The sequence below is a fragment of the Telopea speciosissima genome, chromosome 3 (assembly GCF_018873765.1).
Source record: "Telopea speciosissima isolate NSW1024214 ecotype Mountain lineage chromosome 3, Tspe_v1, whole genome shotgun sequence".
NCBI lineage: Eukaryota > Viridiplantae > Streptophyta > Magnoliopsida > Proteales > Proteaceae > Telopea > Telopea speciosissima.
This window is the reverse complement of record NC_057918.1, coordinates 4,184,361-4,207,705: the sequence shown is the minus strand read 5'-3', so window position 1 is coordinate 4,207,705 and position 23,345 is coordinate 4,184,361. Positions and strand designations below refer to the sequence as shown.

Here is a 23,345-nt window from a genome sequence, read left to right as displayed (position 1 = left end):
TTTGGATACAAGTTAGGTTAGAAGGTATTCTTTATTTCGGAATGCTTAAGCATTTTTTCGAACACCTCATGGGTTATTTTAAAAGACTGAAAAATCTTGTATGATTTTTATAACAAAATGCCTCTTTTTGCAATTTTTATCCTTTATAAAATGGGTCCTTGTAGGCATCACTATGCTTAGTGAAGTATAACACTTCACTATTTACCAGTTGGTAGTACATGGGTTAGTCCACGTGACTGAAAACCCCACATACATCTCAATTAGTCCAAAATAAGCAAAGAAAGTTGCTCAAACTCTGATTCAAAAATTTTTTTTTTTTTTTTTTTTTTGACTGAAATCAAAGAAATATATTAACTAAAAAAATTGGTAGAACACCGATTGTTTCTCTTGCGCTCGGGACGCAAGGTTTTTAGAGCTATAACTAAACATAAGTCATCTTTAAACATAGAGAAGGTAGTAAAGTTACCAAAATACCATCAAATGGATAGTGCATATAATTAAATGTAAAATGGCATATTTTATATTTTTAGTTATTTCTTCAACTCATTTTAAGTTGAAATTGCCTAATGATATGCTTGCCTCGACTAACCCATATATTGCCATATGACAAATAGAGAAACGTTATACTTCAATAAGCATAATGATGGGAAGAAAACCCATTTAAAATTATAATTAATTTTCTTTCTAAAATCTGTATAGTACATTAGTACTCGCCAATACATTAAATTAAGGAATCCTTATACATACTTGAAAATTTTATCCCTAAAGCTACACTTGTCATTATTCTCTGTCTATTGTAGGAACAAAAAGAATCTATTACCAAGAATTTGGATCCTCTACTGCCGAACTAAACCCCCCCCCCCTCCCCCACCCCTCCCCAGAAAAAAGAAAAAAAAAATCTTATAGGGCAAGTTCTATGTAAAGCTCAAGGTTTCATTGCTTTCTACAGGTTCTAAAGTAATATCTGTATAGATCTTTCCACTTTCTCAACCTTACAACCAGGGTTTTAAAATCAGAAATCGGTGACGGAATCTTACCGATTCAGATGAGATTAGAATTGGCCAGAATCGATCTTAAGAACCCTAGATTTGATCAGGACAATATAAAATTGGGGAATCTTCACTTGAATATTTCGATTCAAAACAATAGAAAACGGAATCAGTCACAACTGATTCACCGATTTTTTTAAACCCTGGTCACAACCGCTGAACCACCTTGACCCACTCTTACACTCCTTAATCATTTCCAACGTGGAGAGGTTTCAACCATTACAAGATGGAGTTGCACCTACTAATTAAGGAGGCCTATAATGGCTTTAAATCTCTTTTATTTTCTTCTTCTTCTTCTTCTCAGTAGAATTTAAATGTCAAAATCTTGATTTCATTGTCAAGCTAATAATTTGCAAACGCTCTAAACAATAGAATATTTATGCATCATCAATCAATTTGTATTGATTTTGCCTACCTTCCAAAACCCATTGTTGTGTGGAAATGCAAATGTGGAATTGATGAGAAAACTGTAAATGATGAGCTAACGCAAGAAATAACAGGTGGTTCACTTTTAATTGGACTACGATCAGGTGGTTCACATTGATCTGCACAGCACTTCTAACAAGATAGTTGCTAAGATGTAGAAATAACTTGACCATCTGTTACAATGGACACTCATTAGAAAAGTGTTATTGAACCAGATCAAAACAAAAAATTTCACTCACTAGAGTGATACTTGGGCTTTATATTTGAGCCCATTACAACAAATAAAAAGCCCAATTCATACATGACCCAAAAAACCAAGACTGCTTGCAAAAGCTTAACAAAACATTTTTATTGCATTTGGCAAACACCATCATATCTTGACTGGATGATCTTAATGGAGTGATAAGTTAAAGTTCCAATGTAAGAAAACACATTAACAAGGAAGTCATGATCATTCCAATTCAAAATGACAGAAATCGAAATCAATAACAACCGATTCACTGATTTTTTAAACCCTGGTCACCTACTAATTAAGGAGGCCGGTTTGTTTTGTATGCTTCCATTATTTGAATTCCTCAATAAATATTTCACCAACCTTCAACTTTATAATGACTTGAAATTTCTTTTTCTTTTTTTACTTCTTCTCTTTAGAAGTTAAACGTCAAAATCTTGATTTCATTGTCAAGTAAACAATAGATTATTTATGCACCATCAATCAATTTATATTGATTTTGCCTATCTTCTAAAACCCATTGTTGTGTAGAAATGCAAATGTGGATTTGATGAGAAAACTATAAATGATGAGCGAACGAAAGAAATAACAGGTGGCTCAGTTTTAATTGGACCATAATCAAGGGTGAATAAGCAAAAGATAATTCGACGAACCCCATATAAAATAAAATAGGGGAAAAGATTGCTACCTGGTCGCGTGGCCCTCTTGATTCTGCCTAAATATAGAAGCATGCAAATGGACCACATTACCTCCATACAAAGACAGAAATCCTGCCCAGAGCAATGCTTATGTGCGAATACTCATTGGACAGTCCATAATGAAGAGAGAATATCTTAATCTATAGGATTTGACCCTATGATTCGATTAAGAAAAAGTATTTCAGGCATTTGATAATAAAAAGCTTGGTTCAAATAAATAAAATCAACAACCGAGTTAACCTCCATAAATTCCGATTCTGATTCAATATACAAAAAAATAAGTACAGTTGAAACGGCGTGAGCGATCTGATTTAAATTCCTCAAGGCATGGACAAAAGTTATGGATGAAGCTTACAACTTCATGAGTCTAATCATAGTATCAAATCATGGTGGATTAAAAAAAAAAAAAGGATTCCTTCTATTTATACTTTTCCAGTTTTGGGTGTTTTTATTGTGGGTTTATGTCTCCCATAATTTGGGAAAAAGATGAAGGGTGTTTTTGGTACGATAAAATAATTCTCTCTCTTCTCGGATACAAATCCTCGTCGTTTCTTCTCATCAGTCGATGACGTCAATGATCTAGTCCAAGATCCTTGTCGCCATCCGACCGTCCACGTGGTTCTATTCAACCCCCCTACTACTACTACTAATGAAAAACCCGGTACGTTAGCCTCTTTTTTATCCAATCTCGATTCTCCCACGTGTCCTCCTTCCAGAACCTCTACTCTTAGAAAAACAAAAGAAAAAAACTGTTCCTTTTTTGTTTTTTTTTTTAATTCTTCCCACTCCCCTCCGAAAACCTTACACGGCGCCCGAAACGGCCCTACGTGCCCCTTCTTTTGTTGCCAGACACCTGCCATTTTGCGGTCTCCCATTGGGCCTCAAGTGGGACCCATCACAACCTCCCTATTCGCTAATCCGCGCCAATCCACGTGGGTCCCACCCTGCATTACGACACGTCTCACTTTCAACCAATCGCCTTGCTGCGCTTTACGCACCTTGCTCCCACACGTGTTAGCCTTTCACACGTGTCGACTATACAGTTGCTATAAGTACCGGCCATGGCCGTTTCTGCGTTTAGTGCGTGAATCAGGGATAGGGGAGGTGGAGGGGTGAACCGGGGAAGGGACTTAGGGAGACTAGAGAGAGAGAGAGAGAGAGAGAGAGAAAAAGAAGCCATGGATGGTAGGGGAGGTTGCTGCATCGCACAGTACGCAGGGGGTGCATACGATACGTCGAAAGTCGATCGTATAATGCTGAGATTTCGGCCGATCGCGCCTAAACCGGTTGCCGGAGGGGCTGTTTCCGGAAGCTCTAAACTGGAGAAAAACGTCGATAGTGTGTATAAGGCGGGGAGATCGAAGAGGAGGTACGTGAGAGAGAACAACAAAAGATGTAATAGGAAGAGAAGGGTATTATCGGAAGAGAAGAAGGATGAGGATGGTGGTTCGGAGGAAACTAGCGTTGTAACGCTGTTACCTCTTCTACCCGAGATGCCGGACCGGAAGGAGACACCCGTAAGGAACAACTACTACTCATACTCAGCACCGTCTGATCTCGATCTGAAGGCAGCGGCACCAACATCAGCCATATCAAGTCCGGTCCAACAAAATCCACCACCGATCTGGCTGAATTTCAACAACGGTCCAACAAAAAGGTCTGACCGGGAGGATGGATATGGTAGGATGGTGGTGATGCCACAGCCTGTAAGGCCGGTGGGGTCGTTGGTGACGGTGGAGAGGGTGACGGAAGGGTATGTGGATGGGGAAGAAGGTTTGGGGTATACAGATGAGGAGAGAAGGAAGAATCTGGAGAGGGACACGTGTCCAGGGTTCATATCAGATGGTGTGAATAGGGTGGAGTGGACGAACGAGGCGTACAGGAAAATGATCGGAGAAGGGGATGAGAGGGAGATGAGAGAGGGTGATCTTCATCAGATAGTGTGGCTGGTGATGAAAGAGAGGTTGCCTTTGATGTATACGGCATTTGCATGTCGGGTGAGACTGCAGTATACGTGTAGGAAGGAGAGGCACTCTCTGACGGTGCCTTGTGATGTGTGGAGAATGGACGGTGGAGGCTTTGCATGGAGGTTGGACGTCAAGGCTGCTCTGTGTTTGGGTCGGTAAACCGGCTAAAAGATGAAGAAGACGAAGATGAAAGGAAACAAAGCAAAAGCACCGAGATCCCATATGAATGATGATATGATATGAACCTCTCTCTTTAGAGAGACAAAACTGTGAATAGTTTTCTTCCACTTCTGCGTCTATGTTCTCTTTCTTTTTTTTAAAAAATTTTCAAGTGTAGCTTCCTAAGCTTATTATCGAGTTTTTTTTTTTTTTTTTTTTTTTGGGGGAAGAGGGGTGGGTCGTCCTCTTCCTCCTCCTAATGTGAAAAAAATTTCTCTTGAGCTTGGTTTTAGTGTATTTGATAAAAATCGGAAGTAAATAGCATGTATTTTTTTCCTGCCATTGAAGGCCGTGGTCGAGCTTTGTGTCTCCTTGCCTGTGTGTATCTGTTTGAGAGAGAGAGAGTGGTTTGGTTTGTAGTGAGAAGGAGAGTAGTCGCTTTTGCGTTGGCTGGGGACCTAGAGTACACAGAGAGAGAGAGAGAGAGAGAGAGAGAGTGAGAGAGGGCAATGGCATGCAAAGGGACAGATGGAGGTTTTGAGTTGGGTGTGTTATCATATCTCAGCCCATGTGTCAGTTACTTTGCTATCTTCTCTTTCCATGTTTGAGCCTGCGACCGATTTCACCTCTCTCTCTCTCTCTCTCTCTCTCTCTCTCTCTCTCTGCTAATGCTGTTGCCACTGGTTTTTTCGGTTTCTTGCTTGCCACTGGTTTCTTCGGTTTCTTTTAGCTTTCATTGGTTTTATCTCCTCCAAGTTCAACTTCTGGTCGGTTGGCACGTGAAAAAGAGAGATTTGATAATCTAAAGTGCTGTTGGCACGTGTACCCCTCCTGAAACATCGATTCTAAGAAATAGATTAGCTAGCTAGTAGGTTATGTGGCTATTGGATAGTAGAGATCATGATAATGTATATATATAGATTATAGGGTCTAGCCACGTTCAGATATACATTGCAGGGCACAGTTGCTCACACAAGAAAAATAGAGAGAGAGAGAGAGAGAGTTTGCCATTTCGAGTGATGAGTTATCTTGACCAACCTAATTACACGTGGCAGCAGAAGGCATTACATGCAGGCAGGTCACCATGTAGCGCGTTGAAGTGAAGTTCGATCATGTTGCCACGTGGCAAATATGATGGCTTTATTTTTTAAAATTTATATATATATATATTGCGTATTTTGTATTAAAGCTGCAAAAGATTATGTACGTACATATCTCTTAGATCGAGAATTTTATCTAAAAATTCTTACGACGACCTTATCTTAATACTTTAACATTGTACGTAACACGTACGTGAACACTGAGTCACCGACCAATCCAAAGGCTTTCCACCATATAAAAAGATTAAATTTGAAATAAATCAAAATAAAAAGGGGTTTAGGGGACTTCGAGCCCGATGGATGGGCGGGCAGGGTGGCGGACCAGGACCACAGGAGAAGGACAAGCAGGTCACACCTGACAAATGATTCATAGAAGGGATTGTGGAGACGTCGTGAATTTTAATTGGTTCTTTATAATTTAGTACCTCACTAAATAACATTTGTATAGGTCTCCCCAGTCCCCACTTTTGTTTTTTTTATTTTCTTAAATTATTTTTGCGATCCAATTTCTATTCACCAAGGTTGATGTTGGGAATCTCCTCGCCGTCAAGATATCAACTCTTTGGTTGGTTTGGGAAAATATATTTTTGATTCCATATAAAAGGGGATGGGAGTTTTTTTTTTTTTTTTTTTTGGGTAAACAGGGGATGGGAGTTAATGGTACGATATGGGAGATAGTCCAATCACAAGGTCTCATAACTTATGGTCGTGAGAATATTCTCTCTTCTCTTGTACAATTGAAGGAATTTAAATCTTTTAGGGCATTTCTGTAGTGGGCTCAATGAGTGCACTTTGGGTGCCGGTTAAAATTGGAATTTTTTTTTCATTGGGTTTGAACAGTACTTTTATGCAATCCTGTGTCAAGACTCAAGAACTAAGTGATCATTTAACATTTTTTTTCTTTATTCTTTATTTTTATTTTCAAAAAAGACCAGGCACATTGTTGTGCATGTGTCATCCTCTCTCCTTTCTTTCTAGAAAAGATCCTTTTGCCCTTCTACGTCCAACATGGTGATTGGTGTATGTTGTTAGTTTACTGAAACCTTTTATTATTATTATTATTTTATTAATTTATAGGTGTTTCCCACATAGAATGATGTCATTATAGGAAGAATCTCTCACATTACACCAATGATAACGTGAAAAATGATACCATCCACACGAGATCTATATGATTAGAATAAGAAAGATTCCAAATAGCATCGTGGGAATTTTTTTCCCCTTCTTCTCTAAGCTTTCATCTGTCGGAATTCTCCTTGTTCATTGGAAATTTATAATAGCACCTTAGAATCGGACTTGGTCAATCAGGATCCGGGTCCGGATCTGATTCTAAATATTTTAAAACCCTTGCTGGAGACCAGGGCAGCCAGGCGAGTTAGCATTGGCTAACCAGTCCTTCTCAGTTTCTCCAAATTGACAGAAATCTTTGCATCTTTTCTTCCTTCATTGAAATTTGAAAGCATTTAATTTGCTCATTGAGATTCAAAGTCCAAAAAAAAAAGTAAAGGATTGATATGAACCAATAGCATTTCTCCACCTACATCATTACCACCACCCTGCACATATCACAACCAAACTTTCCACAAAAAAAAATTTTGGTTTCAGATTTCCTTGCCATGTGTCTCCTTCAGCTTTCCTTTAGACAGCGAAATGAACTAGAAACCAAACTTTTAAATTTATTTTTAATTTTTATTTTTAAAAAGTGTGTATTTGACTTTGTCTTCTTGTGGAGTCCCCCCATCCTCTTAAGCTTGGAGACGGGAACATCGAATTTTTATCCGTTGCTATAACTGCAGTGTTGCTATGTATATCGTGCGGTGCAGCAACAACCATGTATGCACAGTAGATCCCACTGTACACACATGGTTACTGATGCACCGCACGATGCACATAGCAGCGGATAAAGGTCCAAAGAACACCTCACCTCGCTGCTTCCTCCTTTGAGGAAACAGAAGTGAAAGAGTTCAAAAGACCAAAGGCAATTCCAACCGTTGGATCAAACCCGGCCCCATCCTGATTGTTGAGATTTTCATAACCATTCAAATTAAAAGCATATTTGAGTCTACATGTAGCTTTTGCCTCACAATTCGAATATGTTGAGGTTTCACGTGGAAGATGAAAAAAATAGTTTCATATCGGATATTTGAATAGAAAATGTGGGGGTTTATAGTTACTTGAACACCTTCTCCTTAATGACTAGCTTTTGACGATGAATTCTACCCAAGTTCTTAATAGAATTTCGATATTTGAGTCATTAAATCGCTATAATAATAAGCTATTCAAATCGAACAACATACAATAATTCGGTGGGACTGAAGTAGGCAAGCTTGATAGTGATTTAGTAGGTACTTAGTGGGTGAAATGGTTTATGAACCTCTAACCTGAGTCACCATCCCTGACAAAGGCATAAATCTACTTAATTAAAAATTGAAATGAAGTTACCCGGCTAGCTTGCTCAGATTTTGAACTCAACTATATATCCTTCAAAGCAATCACTTCTAACCACCAACCCCACTTAAATATAGTTGTTATGCTTCTACACACAAGAGGCTCTCCTCATATCTATCTATATAGGCAAGGTGAAAATACTTTTTTTTTGTGTAGGAGAATAACCTAGCAAATTAATGGATGTGAAGGAAAGATATGGTTAAGGGTAAAGATAAACTAACTCATGAAAGATTGAGAAAGATAATCCATGAATTATTGTCTAACTACAAAATTATTTCCAAATAATCTTTTCTAGAGAAGTCGATAGGACATGAGTGAGTTACTATAATATAAAATATGTACCAATTAAGTCATTACATAGCTACTCAATGATGATACTTGACATATTAAACCAATAAATATAATCTTAGGTTTCTCATTTACTTAGAATATTTTGTTAAATTGATTAAAAAATATAATAATTTTTTATGAACACTCAAAACTATTATTGGATGTATGAATTTTTTTTAGGGGGGTTAGAAAGTATAAGAGGTTATTTGTTCATTAATTGGTTAGGCGTGACCATCGTTAATGCAAGATTTAAGACGATGAAAAGGTCAACCAAGTCAACCAATTGATGAAATTTATTTTTAAAAAAAATTTCAATTAACTATATAGGTTTAATAAATAATTCTCTAATAGTTTTGGAGCCAAGGATGATGGTCGTTCATTTATATATTTATAGGATAAACCAAAACCGACCTTAATAGACATAAATATTATTTTTGATAATGTTGATGACAATGGGAACCTCTAGTTTCCCTTAATAGTCCAAAGGCAATCGGAGAGTCATACCAAGGGAGAGTCATACAAGATATTTTTGTAACATATATGGCTTTGTTTATTTTGGCGTAAAATTTTACCCGGAACATTTTACTTGAAATTTGCACTTGAAAATTTTTGACATATAAAATTTTACGCATTAGAAAACTTTTCAATATGTAAAATTTATTGTGTAAAAATTTTCAAGTAAGATTGTATGCCGAAACAAATAGAGCCATAGAAAAATTATATTATCCTTTTTCAATTTATTTTGGTTGCAAAATTATATAAAAAATTTCTACCAAAAAAATTTATATAAGAACTTGAGCATTTTTAACCACACAAAAAATATTACTGACCTCTCTCAAAATTCAATATGAACACATCACAGGGATCATGACTTGGCATTAGGAACCTGTCTAATCCAAAGCAGCCCTGGAATTTGGCCCAATAAAACATCAACACATATATCTCAGAAATTATAGTCCTTAAAAGAAAACGAGGGAACCAAAAAGAAGTAAAGAAGAACTGAAGAAGGAAGAAGAACAAAGAAGAAGAAGTTGTTCCAATTACTTCTCTTGAAGTCCATGTCTTCATTAATTTGGTCTAACAAAAGCTTGATAAAATTAAGCTAATGGCCAAAGGCTGGTAAGGGTGTCTCCTCTACTTTTAAACTAAATTTTATATGTCATTGCTTCTAATGAAGTGTTTTTTTTTTTTTCTCTCTCTCTCTCAACTGGGTTAGCTAGGTTTTTTTTTAAGTCATAACGAATAGTTACCCAAATTGGGAAGGAATGAGAGAGTACATTGGTATTAGCCCCTTTGAGGAGTTTGAAAGTGAGGATGTAACACCCCACAAAAGATCTTTCCAAACAAAAAAAATGGAAAAAAACACACCACAAGATCGAGAGAGAGAGAGAGAAATGTGGACCCCAGAAAGAAGATTATTGTAGTCAAGCTTTGTAGTAGACCAAACTTTATGAAGCGATACAGCACAAAGCTCACTTAGCTCTAAAAAAATTGAAATCTCATGCAATCCATATAGGGATTCTTATGACTTAAGAGATGATTTTTGTTGAAGGGTTCAATCTAAAACCTTAAGACATTAAGTGAAAAAAACTCCTGAAGTATATGAAAGCATACATAAAGAACCTAAACAAATCGATGTGGGACTATAGTTTTATAACTTCCAATATTTTAACACTTCTTCTCACATGTAGTTTCGATATACGTGATTCTATTCATGAAGAGACAACTTAGGAAGGATGGTAAATGTACATGGACTTTAATACCACGTTGAAGGGTCCAACACATGCAAGGCCGTGCCTGAAAACTTTTGCCCTATTTTTTTATTAACATTTTTACCTAAATTTACCTAGCTAGTTTGGTTAACATAAACTAACTAAGCATTATCTTTGTATTGAGAACAGCCCCATATATAGTCTTAATCATTTAACAGCCAAAGAGAATTCCAAAAAAAAAAAAAAAAAAAAAAAAAAAAAAAAAAAGAGAATTCCAAATCCTAACTTGGAAAATAATATAAGAGTCCTGACGTGTAGATAAGAATGAATGATTTTTTAAGCAGATTCGCTTGATCCACAGATGGAAGAACACAAGTCCAAGTAGTTGATTCCGCAGCTACATGCAATTGTGAGCTACAAGACAACTCGACATGATATATATAAATATTATTAGAGAGAGAGAGAGAGAGAGAGAGAGAGAGTTTAAATGGAAGTGTTAGGTTTATCATGATTTGGTGGACATCAAACAGCTCTCCCTTATCGTTTATCATGTAAGTTTGCTTATGTTCCTAGAGAGGCTAATATTGTTGCAAACCTTCTAGCTAGGAACGCCTTGTCTATGCAGTGTAAGATAGTTTGACCAAACTTCATTCTGTGGCTTAAAGAAAATTGTAATCCTTTAGCCTCGAACCCTTCCCTTGCAATGGAATAAATTTGTTTCTTTCCAAAAAAAAAAAAAAAAAAAAATCAAATGATCGATTATTTCAAGTAGTATAATTTAAGAGATGGGTATGGACAATCAGTATATATGGGCCCAACCTCCAACCAAACTGGAAGGCATCGATCTCTCTCTCTCTCTCTCTCTCTCTTTTTCTTCTACTGGTAATTTTTAAGTATTCAAAATTCTAAAGAAACACCAAAATATAAGTTGGTTTTCTCTGTAACCAAAGAAGCGTGAGGATAAGCAATTGTAACCCTATTCTCCGTTGATAGTAAAACAGATCTCATCTCATCATGGACGTTGACAATCTTGTTCTATCGCGTTAATCTTTGTGTTTACATTATGTGATTGATTGTTTCGATTTTCATTCTTTTCTACATCATTTTAGGTTCTCGTTTTTTTCTACAATTGCATCATACATTCGTTGATGCTTCTTGTGAAAATGAACTGCGGGAACAGCTTTCATATATGTTTTTCTAAGTGAGATTATGCAAAAGAGAAGGATCGAGACGGAAGTAGAATTATTAATCAGAATCTTATGCTGTGTTTGATATGATTTCTCGGAATAATAAATTATGAACCTAGAACATATATATTCTGAAGAAAATAAAAATAATCATAAAGCAGGAGAAACCGACAAACAAAGAAGGAACAACTTAGGCATTGATAATAAATGATGATGGTGATGTAGAAGCACCTGAAGAAGAAGTAAAGGGGACAAAAGAACGTGTTCTGTTATTATATTAATCTTTTTCTTAATTATTATTACTTGTAATTGCTTGCTTTCTAAGTATGGCTTAAGAAAGAAAGAAAGACCGACCTTCCCTTGGTTCCCTTTCATTAATTATATTTGAATTACTATATATATATATATCCAATCCAATCAAATTTTGACAACTCCAAACAATCATAGAACACAACCCAACTAACCTTTGGAACCTCTAGGTTATAAAAAATTAGGGAAATGAAACAGTTCCATTCCCTTCCTCTAATGCTTTGTGATCATTCGGTCTAAACTTAAGATAGAGATATTATTAATGCCCATCTCTATTCTATATAGAATAATAGGATATTCTCTCTCTCTCTCTTTCTCTCTTTCTCTCTTTCTCTCTTTCTCTCTTTCTCTCTCTTTCTCTCTCTTTACTTATATATAGAGAGAGAGAGAGAGAGATTGCTTGGACCATATATATATAAAAGATTCATTATTAGATTTGGAGGGTAGCTAGCTTTTTAGGTTAAGCTAGCAACCCCTAACTAAGAGAAGAAAGAACTGTGTCGTCATGTGCAAGTAGAATAGGGACTAGGGATGCTTTCAATGATGCAACATCCTTATTTAAGAAAGTTAAATAATAAAGAGAAATGATAATCAAAAGGAGCAATTACAGCACACTCTAGTCTTTCTTTCTTTTCCTTTTGGTTTTTTTAACTAACATATTCAATTTTTTGTGGATAGGTAGATCTAGAGGTTTACTGCTTCAACACAGATCTTCTACGGTGTGCTGTCATGTCCTCATAGTGCTACACAGATATAAGGTGGTACACATTGACTGCTTTACCCATGTTCGGACAAGACGCTCGAACAAGGGTAAGGCGGTCAATGTGCACCGCCTTATGTTTGCGTAGCACAGCAGGACGGGCAGCCTGCATCATAGAAGATTTGGATCCTTCCTGCCTATGGGTCGAATTTTAACCTAAATAGCATTTGCCAAAGAGATATATAAAAACTTTGAAAACCTAGGGACTACGAGAGGTTGGAATGTGCTCAGAGAGCTAAAAAAAAAATTAATACAAGAAACACATGGATATACATGGACGGGTAAATGAAATTTGACATATAACTAATTCATAAGATGAATATCTAAAGGCTCTTAAAGGTGAACTATCATGAGAAGCTCAACAAGATAAATTGTGTAAATGAATTTTTTGCACCCGGCCCCACCCTTTTTTTTTCTTTTTCTTTTTTTTTGGTAAAATAGCCTTTTCTTCCAACCAAGGATGGAGCAAAGATTTTTTTTTTTTTTTTTTTGGTAGAAGATGGAGCAAGGATTTTACTCGAGAAACAAAGATCCTCTAGCTATAGGCAAAGCCTCGAGAACAAAAATCTTGACACCTTCCTTGTTACCATATGTTTCACCGTTTAATTTGGCACAAGATAAATAAATTTTCAAAAGTTAAATTAGATATTAGATTAATTTAGCATGACAATTTGAATTCAAGTTAAATATGGTATGAAAAATGGCATCAACATTACAAAAAATATTAATAATAAATAAGAGAGAGAATAGCAACTTAAAAAATGGTATAAAGACTATAGCCAATCAAGTTCCAACATGCCTATATCTAGAATTCAATCCATCACGACTATATTAATGGTTAAATGATAGTTCAATACGAGTCTAAATTTGGTGAACAAGTTACCTACATATTTATTTAAAAGGAAAAGACTGGACACGCCGCTAGGGTGCTTAGCATGTGTCATCCTCTCTTCTCCTTTTTGAAAAAAGACCCTCTTGCCCTTCTCTATCTAGCCCTATGATTGGTGTATACCATTAACTTAACAAAAATTGGCGGTATGCCCAACCCTCTCCCTTATTTAAAATTACTCAAAATTTCATCGAATCTTATATCCTTCTAAATGTCATTATAAAATTGAAAAAAATGTGAAAAATCTGAGAAGTGGTTTAAAAAGGTGAAAACCAACATAAGGTAAACATACATTTGATATAGGCCACAAAATTTCACAAATAGAAAATCAAAGAGAATCTATCCACCGGTCAACCTAACAAATTATTGATCCACGTGGCAGGCATGAGAGAAGAAACTCCTAGTATCAAGGTGGAACCTTGTTTCATAAAGATTATATGATCCTTAACTTTTATAACTTATGATTTGGGAAAGTTTTTAGGGAGCAAGCAATATAGGGGAGCACACACAATGAGGCATGACACTATGCGAGGAGGAAAAAGATAGACACAGGGGTGTCATTGCTAATTCAATATGGGTGTTTCTGTGGGCTTGAGTTAGCCCATCTACTACACCTAACCCATCCAAGGGATGAAATGAAATAGCAGGTTGCGCTACAATTGGACATTAATAGTTATCTAAAGCCCAAAACCTCACAATCTGAACCTAATTAAGAATGGCAATCTGAGTCAGTGGTCCATTTGTCCAACCATCCAATTCAAACTTCTTCTTTGGCTGGACATCCAAGTTCAGATCTTTGTACAAAAATGGGAAGAGAAGTAGAGGAATCGTAATCCCCTCCAATTCGCTGCCCCCTCGAATTCCTTCAATTCCTCACATAGGGGTAAAAATAACTATCTAACCCCCTGCCCAAAAACACTGTCTAAGGTGAAGTCCACTCCCCCCTATTAGAGGAATTGGAGGAATTAGAAGTGTCCACGAATTAGAGGTGATAATTATTCGAAGTAGAGAGAGACGGTAAAATTGGGGAAAGTGTTCTAAAAATCGAGATTGGATCGGCCCAATGAACCGCGGCCAAACTGAAATGGGTTTTATAGGGTTTTTTGTCCGATTTTTGGTATTTTTTGACTGATCCAGACCGATTCATCTATATGATTATATCCGGATTGAAAATGAAAAGATAAAGGAAAAAGAGGAAAAGGTCTTGCTAACCAATTATAGAAGTGGCTTCACAGAACCACATCACATTTCACAAAAAGGGTTTCTGGGCAATCGGAAGCTTTTTAAAATAGTTGATTGGACAGGTTGCTTCATATATCTGTGAGACACTTATTGGTTTCTTTGGTTCCCACAAAATAAAATATCATTTCTAAGAACAATAAGATAGGAGAAAGAGAGGGGCTGGCTACAATTAAGAATTGATGCTTAGGGTTTTCCAAGCTTTTTGGCAAAAAAAACAAGGCTTTCAAGACCAACATGTCTAGATCACTTGATGGCAAGTTCTTAGTTTTAGATCCTTTATTCAAGGTTACCAGCCACTGTTCTCCTTAGCTGCTTAGCACCCAAAAGGGGAGGGGAAAGACAAAAAATAAAAAGTTCTTCTATTCTCTATTCTCTATTCTCTCATCTTAGATCTTTTAAAATTTTCCTTCACAGACCATGACTTGATTAACAAAATCTAGGTATTGACCATAAATTATAATTGAATTTTATCTAAGCAAACTACACTGGTGGTATGATGATCAGTCTAACTCTAAAAACTAGGGTTACTGTTGGATATCGAATCTAGTATTAGTGTATATCACTATCTCCTTTGTTCCTTTCTTTTTCCTGTGATGTGAAGTGGGGCTCCACAAAAAAAGAAAAAAAGGCCTATCCTCTGGACCCCTTTTATCTTCATTTGGGGATCTAGCAATGGTGCCAATTTTCATTTGGGCACCTAACTCATGGGGAACATTCACCAACCGGGTTTAACAACATGGAATCAGATCGAACCAGGTTGGTGAAAAATCGATTGGAATCGATCAACCGTATCAGAAGGAATTGGAATTGGCCTTGATCCGACCGATCCTACCCTAATTCTTGAAACCCGGCTCATGGATTGCAGTCATATTCATACCTATCTTTTTTTTGGGTGGGGGGGTGGAATAGGGAGAGGGAAGGTACTAGTCAGGAGACTCGAACTCAAGACCTCCTGGTAAGCATGGGCATTAAGCGCACAACAGCTCATCAACTACATTAGACAGATGTTGATCATACTCATACCCACCTCATTTTCTGAAAGAAGTAAAAATTCCTGATAAGCTTTCTGTGAATTTTTTTCAATTTGAAGAGGAGGTGCGAGTGGGAGTGGAAGTGGAAGATTATTCTCCATTTTGGGTACTAAAAAGTGGGTGGGGGGAAGAAGATAGATGCAAATCTATCATACCTATTATATCTCTGGGCAGGTAAGGGCAGGTAAGGGAGTCACAAGTTAGTATCCATTCTTTGATTCTCCCCCACTACTGACTACTCTTTTAAGTATGAGAAAAGCCAGGCCACTCCTTTAGCAAAGTAGATGTCACAGTCGATGTTCAAAAATGCTAAAAGAAGGTTGTGGCTGAGGCGTTGAGCCTGAAGATGGGAAGGAAGTGAAGGGAAGACACAAAACTGTTACCAAAAAGTTTGGACCAAAGAGAACGAGGCACGACAACGACGTGTGCCACACAAATGTTGTGATCAACTCACAACCAGAGTTTAAAAAATCGGTGATTCGGATCAAAAATCGGCCAACTCGTATTGGAATCGGAAGGGATCGATTTCAATTTTTGTCGTTCTGAATTACAATATTCTCCCAAGATTCTCCCGGCTTCTGCCCTTCTAGAATTGGTCGGGAGGGCTTACAGCTGATGGATCAAACAGAGTGGTTCACATTCAGCCATTATCATCAGAGGCTAGGCTAAGGCCAAAGGGCGAAGCCCATTCAAAGAAATCGGAGGCAAAGTCGATACAGAACAAAATACGAGGAGCCCCCTTGTTTCTTTTCTTCTTTTAGCAATAAATTTTGTATTCATAAAAACAAAAACTAGTTAAGAAACACCCAGGCTAGCAAATAGTATTTTATACATATATAGGTACAACATAGTTGTCAAGGCGATGCTTAGGCGTCCAGACGGATTTTTTAGGGTTTAAACAACCATCGTCTTAGTGGGGTATCAAACGTCTTAATGGTATCAAACCATGTTTGACCCTTTCTTTAATTAAGATGGTATTCATAAATAAGCAAATATCCCGCTATTTGAATTCAATAAAAATAGTTAAAATTTTAAATTTTAAAAAGAAAATAAAAATCAACTTTCTAATTATGGGTGTTTTCTCAAATCTAAAAATTTCATAAATCTTAATATGGTAAAATAATGTTAAAAAAAATACAATAAAATATTCATTGTTTTGATATCTAAACAAAAATAATTTTATTCAAATCGATGTTAACAACATTCACATACACCAAATAAGATTTAATCAAAACACAACTCCTTCAATATAAATCAGATTTAATCAATCTTGGGTTTATTGAAAAATTGATTTCATGCTCTATTTAATACAAAAAATCTCATGTAAAAATACAATCATTTGATCAGTCAAACTTTCTTAGAAAACAAGAACATTTCACTAAATCAAGAGCAATTTAATTACTTATAGATATGATCATGTTTTCGTATAACAAGACAATGACCAATTCCAAGAATAGTATAGGGTGTACACAATGCACGAGACTCTTGCCACTCCAGGGTTTGGGGAAGATCATAATGTATGCATCTTTACCCCTGCTTTCACAAAGATATTGTTTTTAGACTTGAACCTATGACTACTTGGTAACAATGGAGCAACTTTACTATTGCACTGCTGTTCACAGCCTAACCCTTGCTTCTTCTTTTTTTTAATTTATTTTTGAAAAGAGTTGTATTAATTCCAAGAACAATATAACCCAAATGTATATTTTGATTGTTTCAAACTTCCAATAGCTTGCCTCTTCAATTCTCTCGTCATCTAGTTCTATGTTGATTTTGGATGACTCAATGTGGCTTAATATTGATTTTTTATGATTTGATACGACTTATTGTTGATTTTTGAAGACTTGTGGCTTAATTTTGATTTTTGATGACTTGATGTGGGATAATATTGCAGGACACTTAATAATGTTAGAAAAGAGGTGAAATAAAAAATAACACTTGGGTGTCTTGTCGCCCAAGCGCTAGGCACCCTCCACCACCTTGAGTCGCCTTGCCTCCTTGCCAACAACTATGAACAACAAGCACCACATAATCCCAAATAGCAGCAAATTCAAAGGCAAATTTCAATAGAACATTACAAAATTATGTCAAAGTAAACATTTATCTACTTAAGATTACAAGGAAAATGTTAAGCCTCACCACATTGCCAGAAGAGGTGATGAAGGCAACACACATTAAGAAACACTGCTCTACCGAGGGATTAGTAGCAGCATCTTCCGCATTGCGTTTCAACAGAACTCTACAAAAGCATTACTTGAGATTATAAGATAGTGCTCTTCACTGTATGCATAGAAATGTTGGTTTTTAAGCTGTGTCAAGCACTTTTTTGCGCTGGTTTCTTTGAGTTATTCTTGGGACGAGTCTTCACGAAGGCCTTTTCCAAATCCTGATAGAAGAAAACAGGAATTTAGTAGCCGGAGAAATTGCTCAAATAGTAAAAGCATAATATAATAACTGATTAAATGGGTGCTAGTCAACATTTCTGAAAGCAAGCTATGGGCTTCCTGTAATTCCCAAAAAGTAGGACCAAGGTTGTATCCTGACGATTTGTCTCCAAGGACTGGGTTGAAGTCTCAACTAACCCTAGGTTTTGATGAAATAAGAAAGATAAAACTTGCTGTTTTAGCTATTGAAAGTGTAAGCAACAAAAAAAAAATTAGGTCTAGGGTGAAACTAGGGCTGATGAAAGGTGAAGATGAGATGTGGTTTGATAGAAGGAAGTTACAACAGTGACATAGGGAGAATTTAATGTAGGCCAATAGAGAAACCAAACTGTTCCAGAGGTTTAAAAACTTGCTGTAACAGATAGGAATAGAGAGAAAAAGAGGAAGTAGAAGAAGCAACAAGGATAACTAACCTAGGAATCCACCTTAGCATGTAGAGAAAACCATTTCCACCACCATGAATGATGCATCCATATGGTATAAGCAAAAAGCTAGAGAGACTATTCATTATGTTCTATTCTAATGTAAAACATCATGTATATGGTGCAAGTCACTTAGGTCCAAGTAACTAGTTAGTTTCGTCAGTAAGTAGTTATCCTTCTACTAATGATACTGAACCAGAAACTTCCTCCACCACAAAATGTTATCTAGAATATTTAATTAAATGTGCCTCAAAAGAAGACAACTTAAAAAAACTCCTAACCCTTACAACCACTCATATTACTTAGTAAACACTACTAAAATATACATCAATAAAATATAAAAAAATAAAATCTGGCCTAAAACTCCACTTTGTCCTGCATCAATCTTTTAAGTAGTTGTCTTGAACATGGGTTATTACCTCCTTTATTTTCCCCATAGAGAGAGTATCCCCCCCCCCACCCTCTTTATTGGTGTTTTAGGGGGGTGTTGGTTGTAGAAGGGGTTACAGGCACCTATCATGTCCCACATTGGATAGATTGGGAAAGGCAATCCCTCCTGACCCTACACCATTGGCAAGATTGGTAAGCTATACACAGCAGCCCACAAAATTCAGGAAGGGGACAGATTTGTTTTTTATGGATGGTACCATATAATCGACAACCTAAAGAATAGAATAGTCCAAGTTCTGCTCCAACGTGAATGGCATCTGAACTTTGGGACAACTATAAACTTAGATTATGAGAAAGTTCATTTGTGCCTTCTTGTCTCCCGTGTAGTAGGTGCTATACAAAGCAAGAGGTTATAGCTACTTGGTAGTAGGTGCTACCTAAACTGTGGGTGGGTGCTCCCAACTATCAAGCACCAACTTGATACCTAAACTGGGGGCGGGTGCTCCCAACTATGAAGCACCCACTTGATAGCCACTGATACAAATAGTGGGCTTGTATGAAATGCCCCAATCACTAGTAAATGGACTTATAACAATGTCCCAAATTAAGCTCAAACTAGGCTATACACTACCACAAGTGTATGGGAATACAAGTAAAGGTTAACTCCAACCAATATCGATGCCCTCTCGTGCAGCTCACTCTTGTCGAGACTTCTTCCCCATCGGAGCTTCACCCAAGTCGTCACTTGGGATGCTTGAAGGTTCTCAAAGAACCATAAACCCTAGGTTATCTTCTTCTTCTTCTTCTTTGCCTCTCTCCACAACTCAATCCAACAACACTTGGATGCCTTCTCCAATGCTCTTCACCATTACTCTACTTAAGAGCTTGATGCCATTAATGGAGCTTGAGCAAACCACTCCTTCATTGAACCTTCCTCATAAACCCTTCAATGTGTTCTTGAAAACACTTCAACAAACTTGCAAAATGGAGCTTAAAGCTTGAGGATGATAGGGTTTAACCTCTTGGGAGCGTCCTCTTCTTCCTACTCCTCTCTTCTTCACTCTCTCTATTTCTCATCTCCCTATTTTTTTTCTTCTTCAAGTAGGTTCTTAGTCTTTTTTTTTTTTTGAACAATCCCGTGCTGAAGAAGCCAAAAACAAGCTTTATTTCCGATATCCGCGCAGTTCAACCACTTTCTGCACACTGAAAAAAAATATAGCCATATCTCACTCATCCAATGTCGGATCTACTAGATTCCAGCAGCATTGGAAAGAAGACTTGAAGCTCTACAATTTTCATGTTTTGAGTTTCAACTTTCAACCCAAGTAGTCAGGAAGACTCGAAAAACACGCCTCAAATTGCTGTATGTAAAAACAGAGTATTCTGATCACACTGCACTGCATTCACATTCGAGATCATACCTTCTTTGATCGATCTCGGATTGAGCTGATTCTTGAGGCATATGAAAGTAGACTTGAAGCTTTCCGACTCACATGTTTTGAGCTTCAAATCAAGAAGTGAGGAAGACCTCGAAAAATGGGCAAAAGACCACAAGCTCTCCACTTCATCTTATGTCCAACATAGGTTTAATGGTAAATAAAGCAAAGGACCTATCTTCTTCCTCACAATAGGAGGAAAAGACCAGCAGTAATCTTCGCAACTGAAGGAGCTGTAGCTGCTCAAGGGAAGATCAAATGGAGGTGCAACTTCACGTATGTAATCACCTATTCCAAACAACTAGTCCAAATCCAGCCAATATCTAAATAATGACTTAAAAAGGATTTTAAATAATAGAACATATCACTTGCAGTGCAACCAGAAAACAACGCAGGTCTGATCTCATGGGACTATCTCAGCTTTCTAACAAGTTTTCAAAACCTAGTTTCACAGGTAGGGTCGCCCATGGGATGCATATCAGCATACGAAGTAAGGAAGTATCATAAGAACAGAGTATTGTAAGGAAGAAAAATAATAAAAGAGCAAGAGGAACAAGGAAGTACAAGAAGAAGATGAAGAACAAAGGAAAGGAAGGAAGAGAACTCACCAAATAGGGGAATCTCGGATCTATAAAATTTCAATTCCATTCAATTCTAGATTGCAGCAACTCTACAACCATATATATAAAAGTAAAGTCTCCCTATAAAACAGAAATCGACTCCCACAAGGAAACATAAAAATTGGAAATAACATCAAACAAGGAAAATGAAATAAGACTCCAACGTATCTAACTCTATCTAAGACTCCCATAAAAGATAATTAGAATTACAAAGAATCCCATTCGCATGTTTGGCCTGGTTTGGGTAGAAATTGGTTCAATAAGGAACCAGACCCTTTTCCTCTTCTACAATCTACATCAATAAATTTATACCACGGCATATTGGTAACTTTTAGGGAGTAATAATTTTCAGATTAATCTGTATGGACCAAAAATATACATCGAAATACCTATATTTTTTTTGGGGGGGGAGGAGGGGAGTGGTGGGTGGGGGACCAAACTGGAATGGCCACCAAAATGAAATTTACAACCTAGGTTGAGACTTGAGATAGAAAGAGAGAATAAAAATGACTTAAAAAGAAGGTGAAAAGTTGGTCTAATCAACCAAATGGCTGTGGGAATAGGATTTTAGAAACAAAATCCAAGGTTTTGAGTAATCAAATGAGATTCAAGAAGAGGCTATTAAAAAACAGGATCAATCAGTTATCTCTGAAACACACTCCAAAGTTTTGGAGCTTCCTAACTTGGCACTCTAACAATTCAATTCTGCTGCACAATCTTGCTACATGCCCAGAACCATCCTGTAGTTTGACATTTTTCATTATCATTCTAGGAAAGCCCTCCCTGACTGGGTGAAGAAAGAGAGATCTTAGGATCTGCTGATGCTTATATATATATATATATATATATATATATATCCATTATCCTGGACAACAAGACACTAGTTAAAGCTTCACACAGTTTTTATCAAATCTCCATGTTGTATATTTGAATCCATTATCTTGTTATACTCTAATAGGATATATAAAATACTTTAAAGCCACATGCAGCTTGATTTGGAATCTTATTCAACATCAGATGCCAAACAAAGTAAGAAATCTAAGGTCAAAGATCAAAGCTCTCAAACATGCATGGTAAATGTCGAGCACTTCTCAAACTCACCTGGTTAGGTCCAGAGGGAGACATTTCCGTGGTCCACAGGCTTTCCAAATTGTAGTAAGCTCTCGCTTTCTCGTCAAGGGCGTGAACAATCACCGTACCTAAACAATTGGTTCATGAGCAACAGAAGACCCCCAAAAAATTTGAAGGCAACTCAACACAGAACCGCTTGGGCATAAGCACAAAAGAGCGATTCAAACTTCAGTACATGGAACACGTACCAGAATCGACCACAATCCATTTCCCTCCTTCATGCCCTTGAACGCTGGGTAACAACAACCGCTGAGCCCCTTTCTGCTTCTGCTTCACCTATTGATGAAGAAACAACAGGGATACCAAATTAGCGAGGGACACTAGATAAATAACGAAAATCTAATGATAATAATATATGTAAACGAACCTGCCTTATAAACGAGGGCTTCAGCGATGTTCCTGACGTGCCAGGTCGATCTACCGGTGGCGATCACCATGAAATCAGTCCATTCGCACTGGTTTCGAACGGGAATGATCTTAATGTCGTCTGCCTTCACGTCGATGAGAACTTTCTCGACCTCTTGGAGGTCTAAAGACCCTAGATGGTTCCCCGATGAGGACGACAACAAGGAGCGGTGGAACCCTGAAAAGCCCAGCTTCCATGATGACAGGAAAGGAGAAAAAGAAAGAGCTCGACATCTTAGGGTTGCTAGCATTATCAAATATCACAGGCCTCAAATCTAAGATGACCGATATCTCTTTCCTTCGATTCTACGGTTCCACTGGTCTGGTAACTAGAAATTGCTCACGCCTCGCCCGTGTGTAGTGGTGATTTTCAATAAGCAGGCATGCAAGACCAGGTTAATGGTAATACTAATAATGTGAAAAGATGAAATTCAGATAAATTTGTGTAAATTGTGTCTGGACCAAGGTTCTTAATCCCGGGATAAGTCTAGGCCGAAACCGATCTGGATCGGTCAAAATCATTATGGATCGGTCTAAAATAAAAAAATATCTCGATTTTATTGGATAGGTCCTAAAATTGATTAGTATTAGTCAGAAAAAATATATATAAAAAAGCGGTAATCACATTTGTGGGGGGATTAACCTTTGTCCACTGCCACCATTATCGCAAACTTACACCCTAATCCCTATTTCTTTGTCTAACTTATCTTGATTTGCTTCCTCAACCTCACCCACTACCACCATTGTCATCATCTTATTCCTATTTAGGTTATGTTTTTATGGAATTAAATCCTACTTTAATCGATTACCCAATCTAAAAGGATAACATCCTCTTTTTTTCTCCTAGATTTGAGACGCCCAAATCTCCAAATCGTAAGTCTAGATTTTAAAACCCTAACCACCTAATGTAATGAAATTTCCAAAGGATGAAATCAATGTTTACTTTGGATAAAATTTT

General features: G+C 37.0%; 2 protein-coding genes across 3 annotated transcripts; one reads left to right on the top strand and one right to left on the bottom strand.

Moving 5' to 3' along the window:
- The first annotated feature begins 3,509 nt into the window (after positions 1-3,509).
- On the top strand, positions 3,510-20,675 carry LOC122654119. 2 transcript variants are annotated; one of them, XM_043848099.1, is made up of 3 exons: positions 3,510-4,527; positions 18,229-18,241; positions 20,664-20,675. In XM_043848099.1, exons 1-2 carry the CDS (start codon positions 3,584-3,586, stop codon positions 18,230-18,232), a joined length of 948 nt encoding a protein of 315 aa, XP_043704034.1. In that variant the 5' UTR covers positions 3,510-3,583; the 3' UTR covers positions 18,233-18,241; positions 20,664-20,675. The 2 variants fall into 2 exon arrangements, with proteins under 2 accessions (XP_043704034.1, XP_043704035.1); XM_043848100.1 differs by lacking the exons at positions 18,229-18,241; positions 20,664-20,675 and having other exon boundaries at positions 3,510-4,582.
- Positions 17,569-22,690, bottom strand: LOC122654121 (protein Iojap-related, mitochondrial). The gene is made up of 4 exons (XM_043848102.1): positions 22,354-22,690; positions 22,171-22,258; positions 21,953-22,050; positions 17,569-17,925 (listed from the first exon to the last, which is right to left on the bottom strand). Exons 1-4 carry the CDS (start codon positions 22,636-22,638, stop codon positions 17,854-17,856), a joined length of 543 nt encoding a protein of 180 aa, XP_043704037.1. The 5' UTR covers positions 22,639-22,690; the 3' UTR covers positions 17,569-17,853.
- Positions 22,691-23,345: the final 655 nt, after the last annotated feature.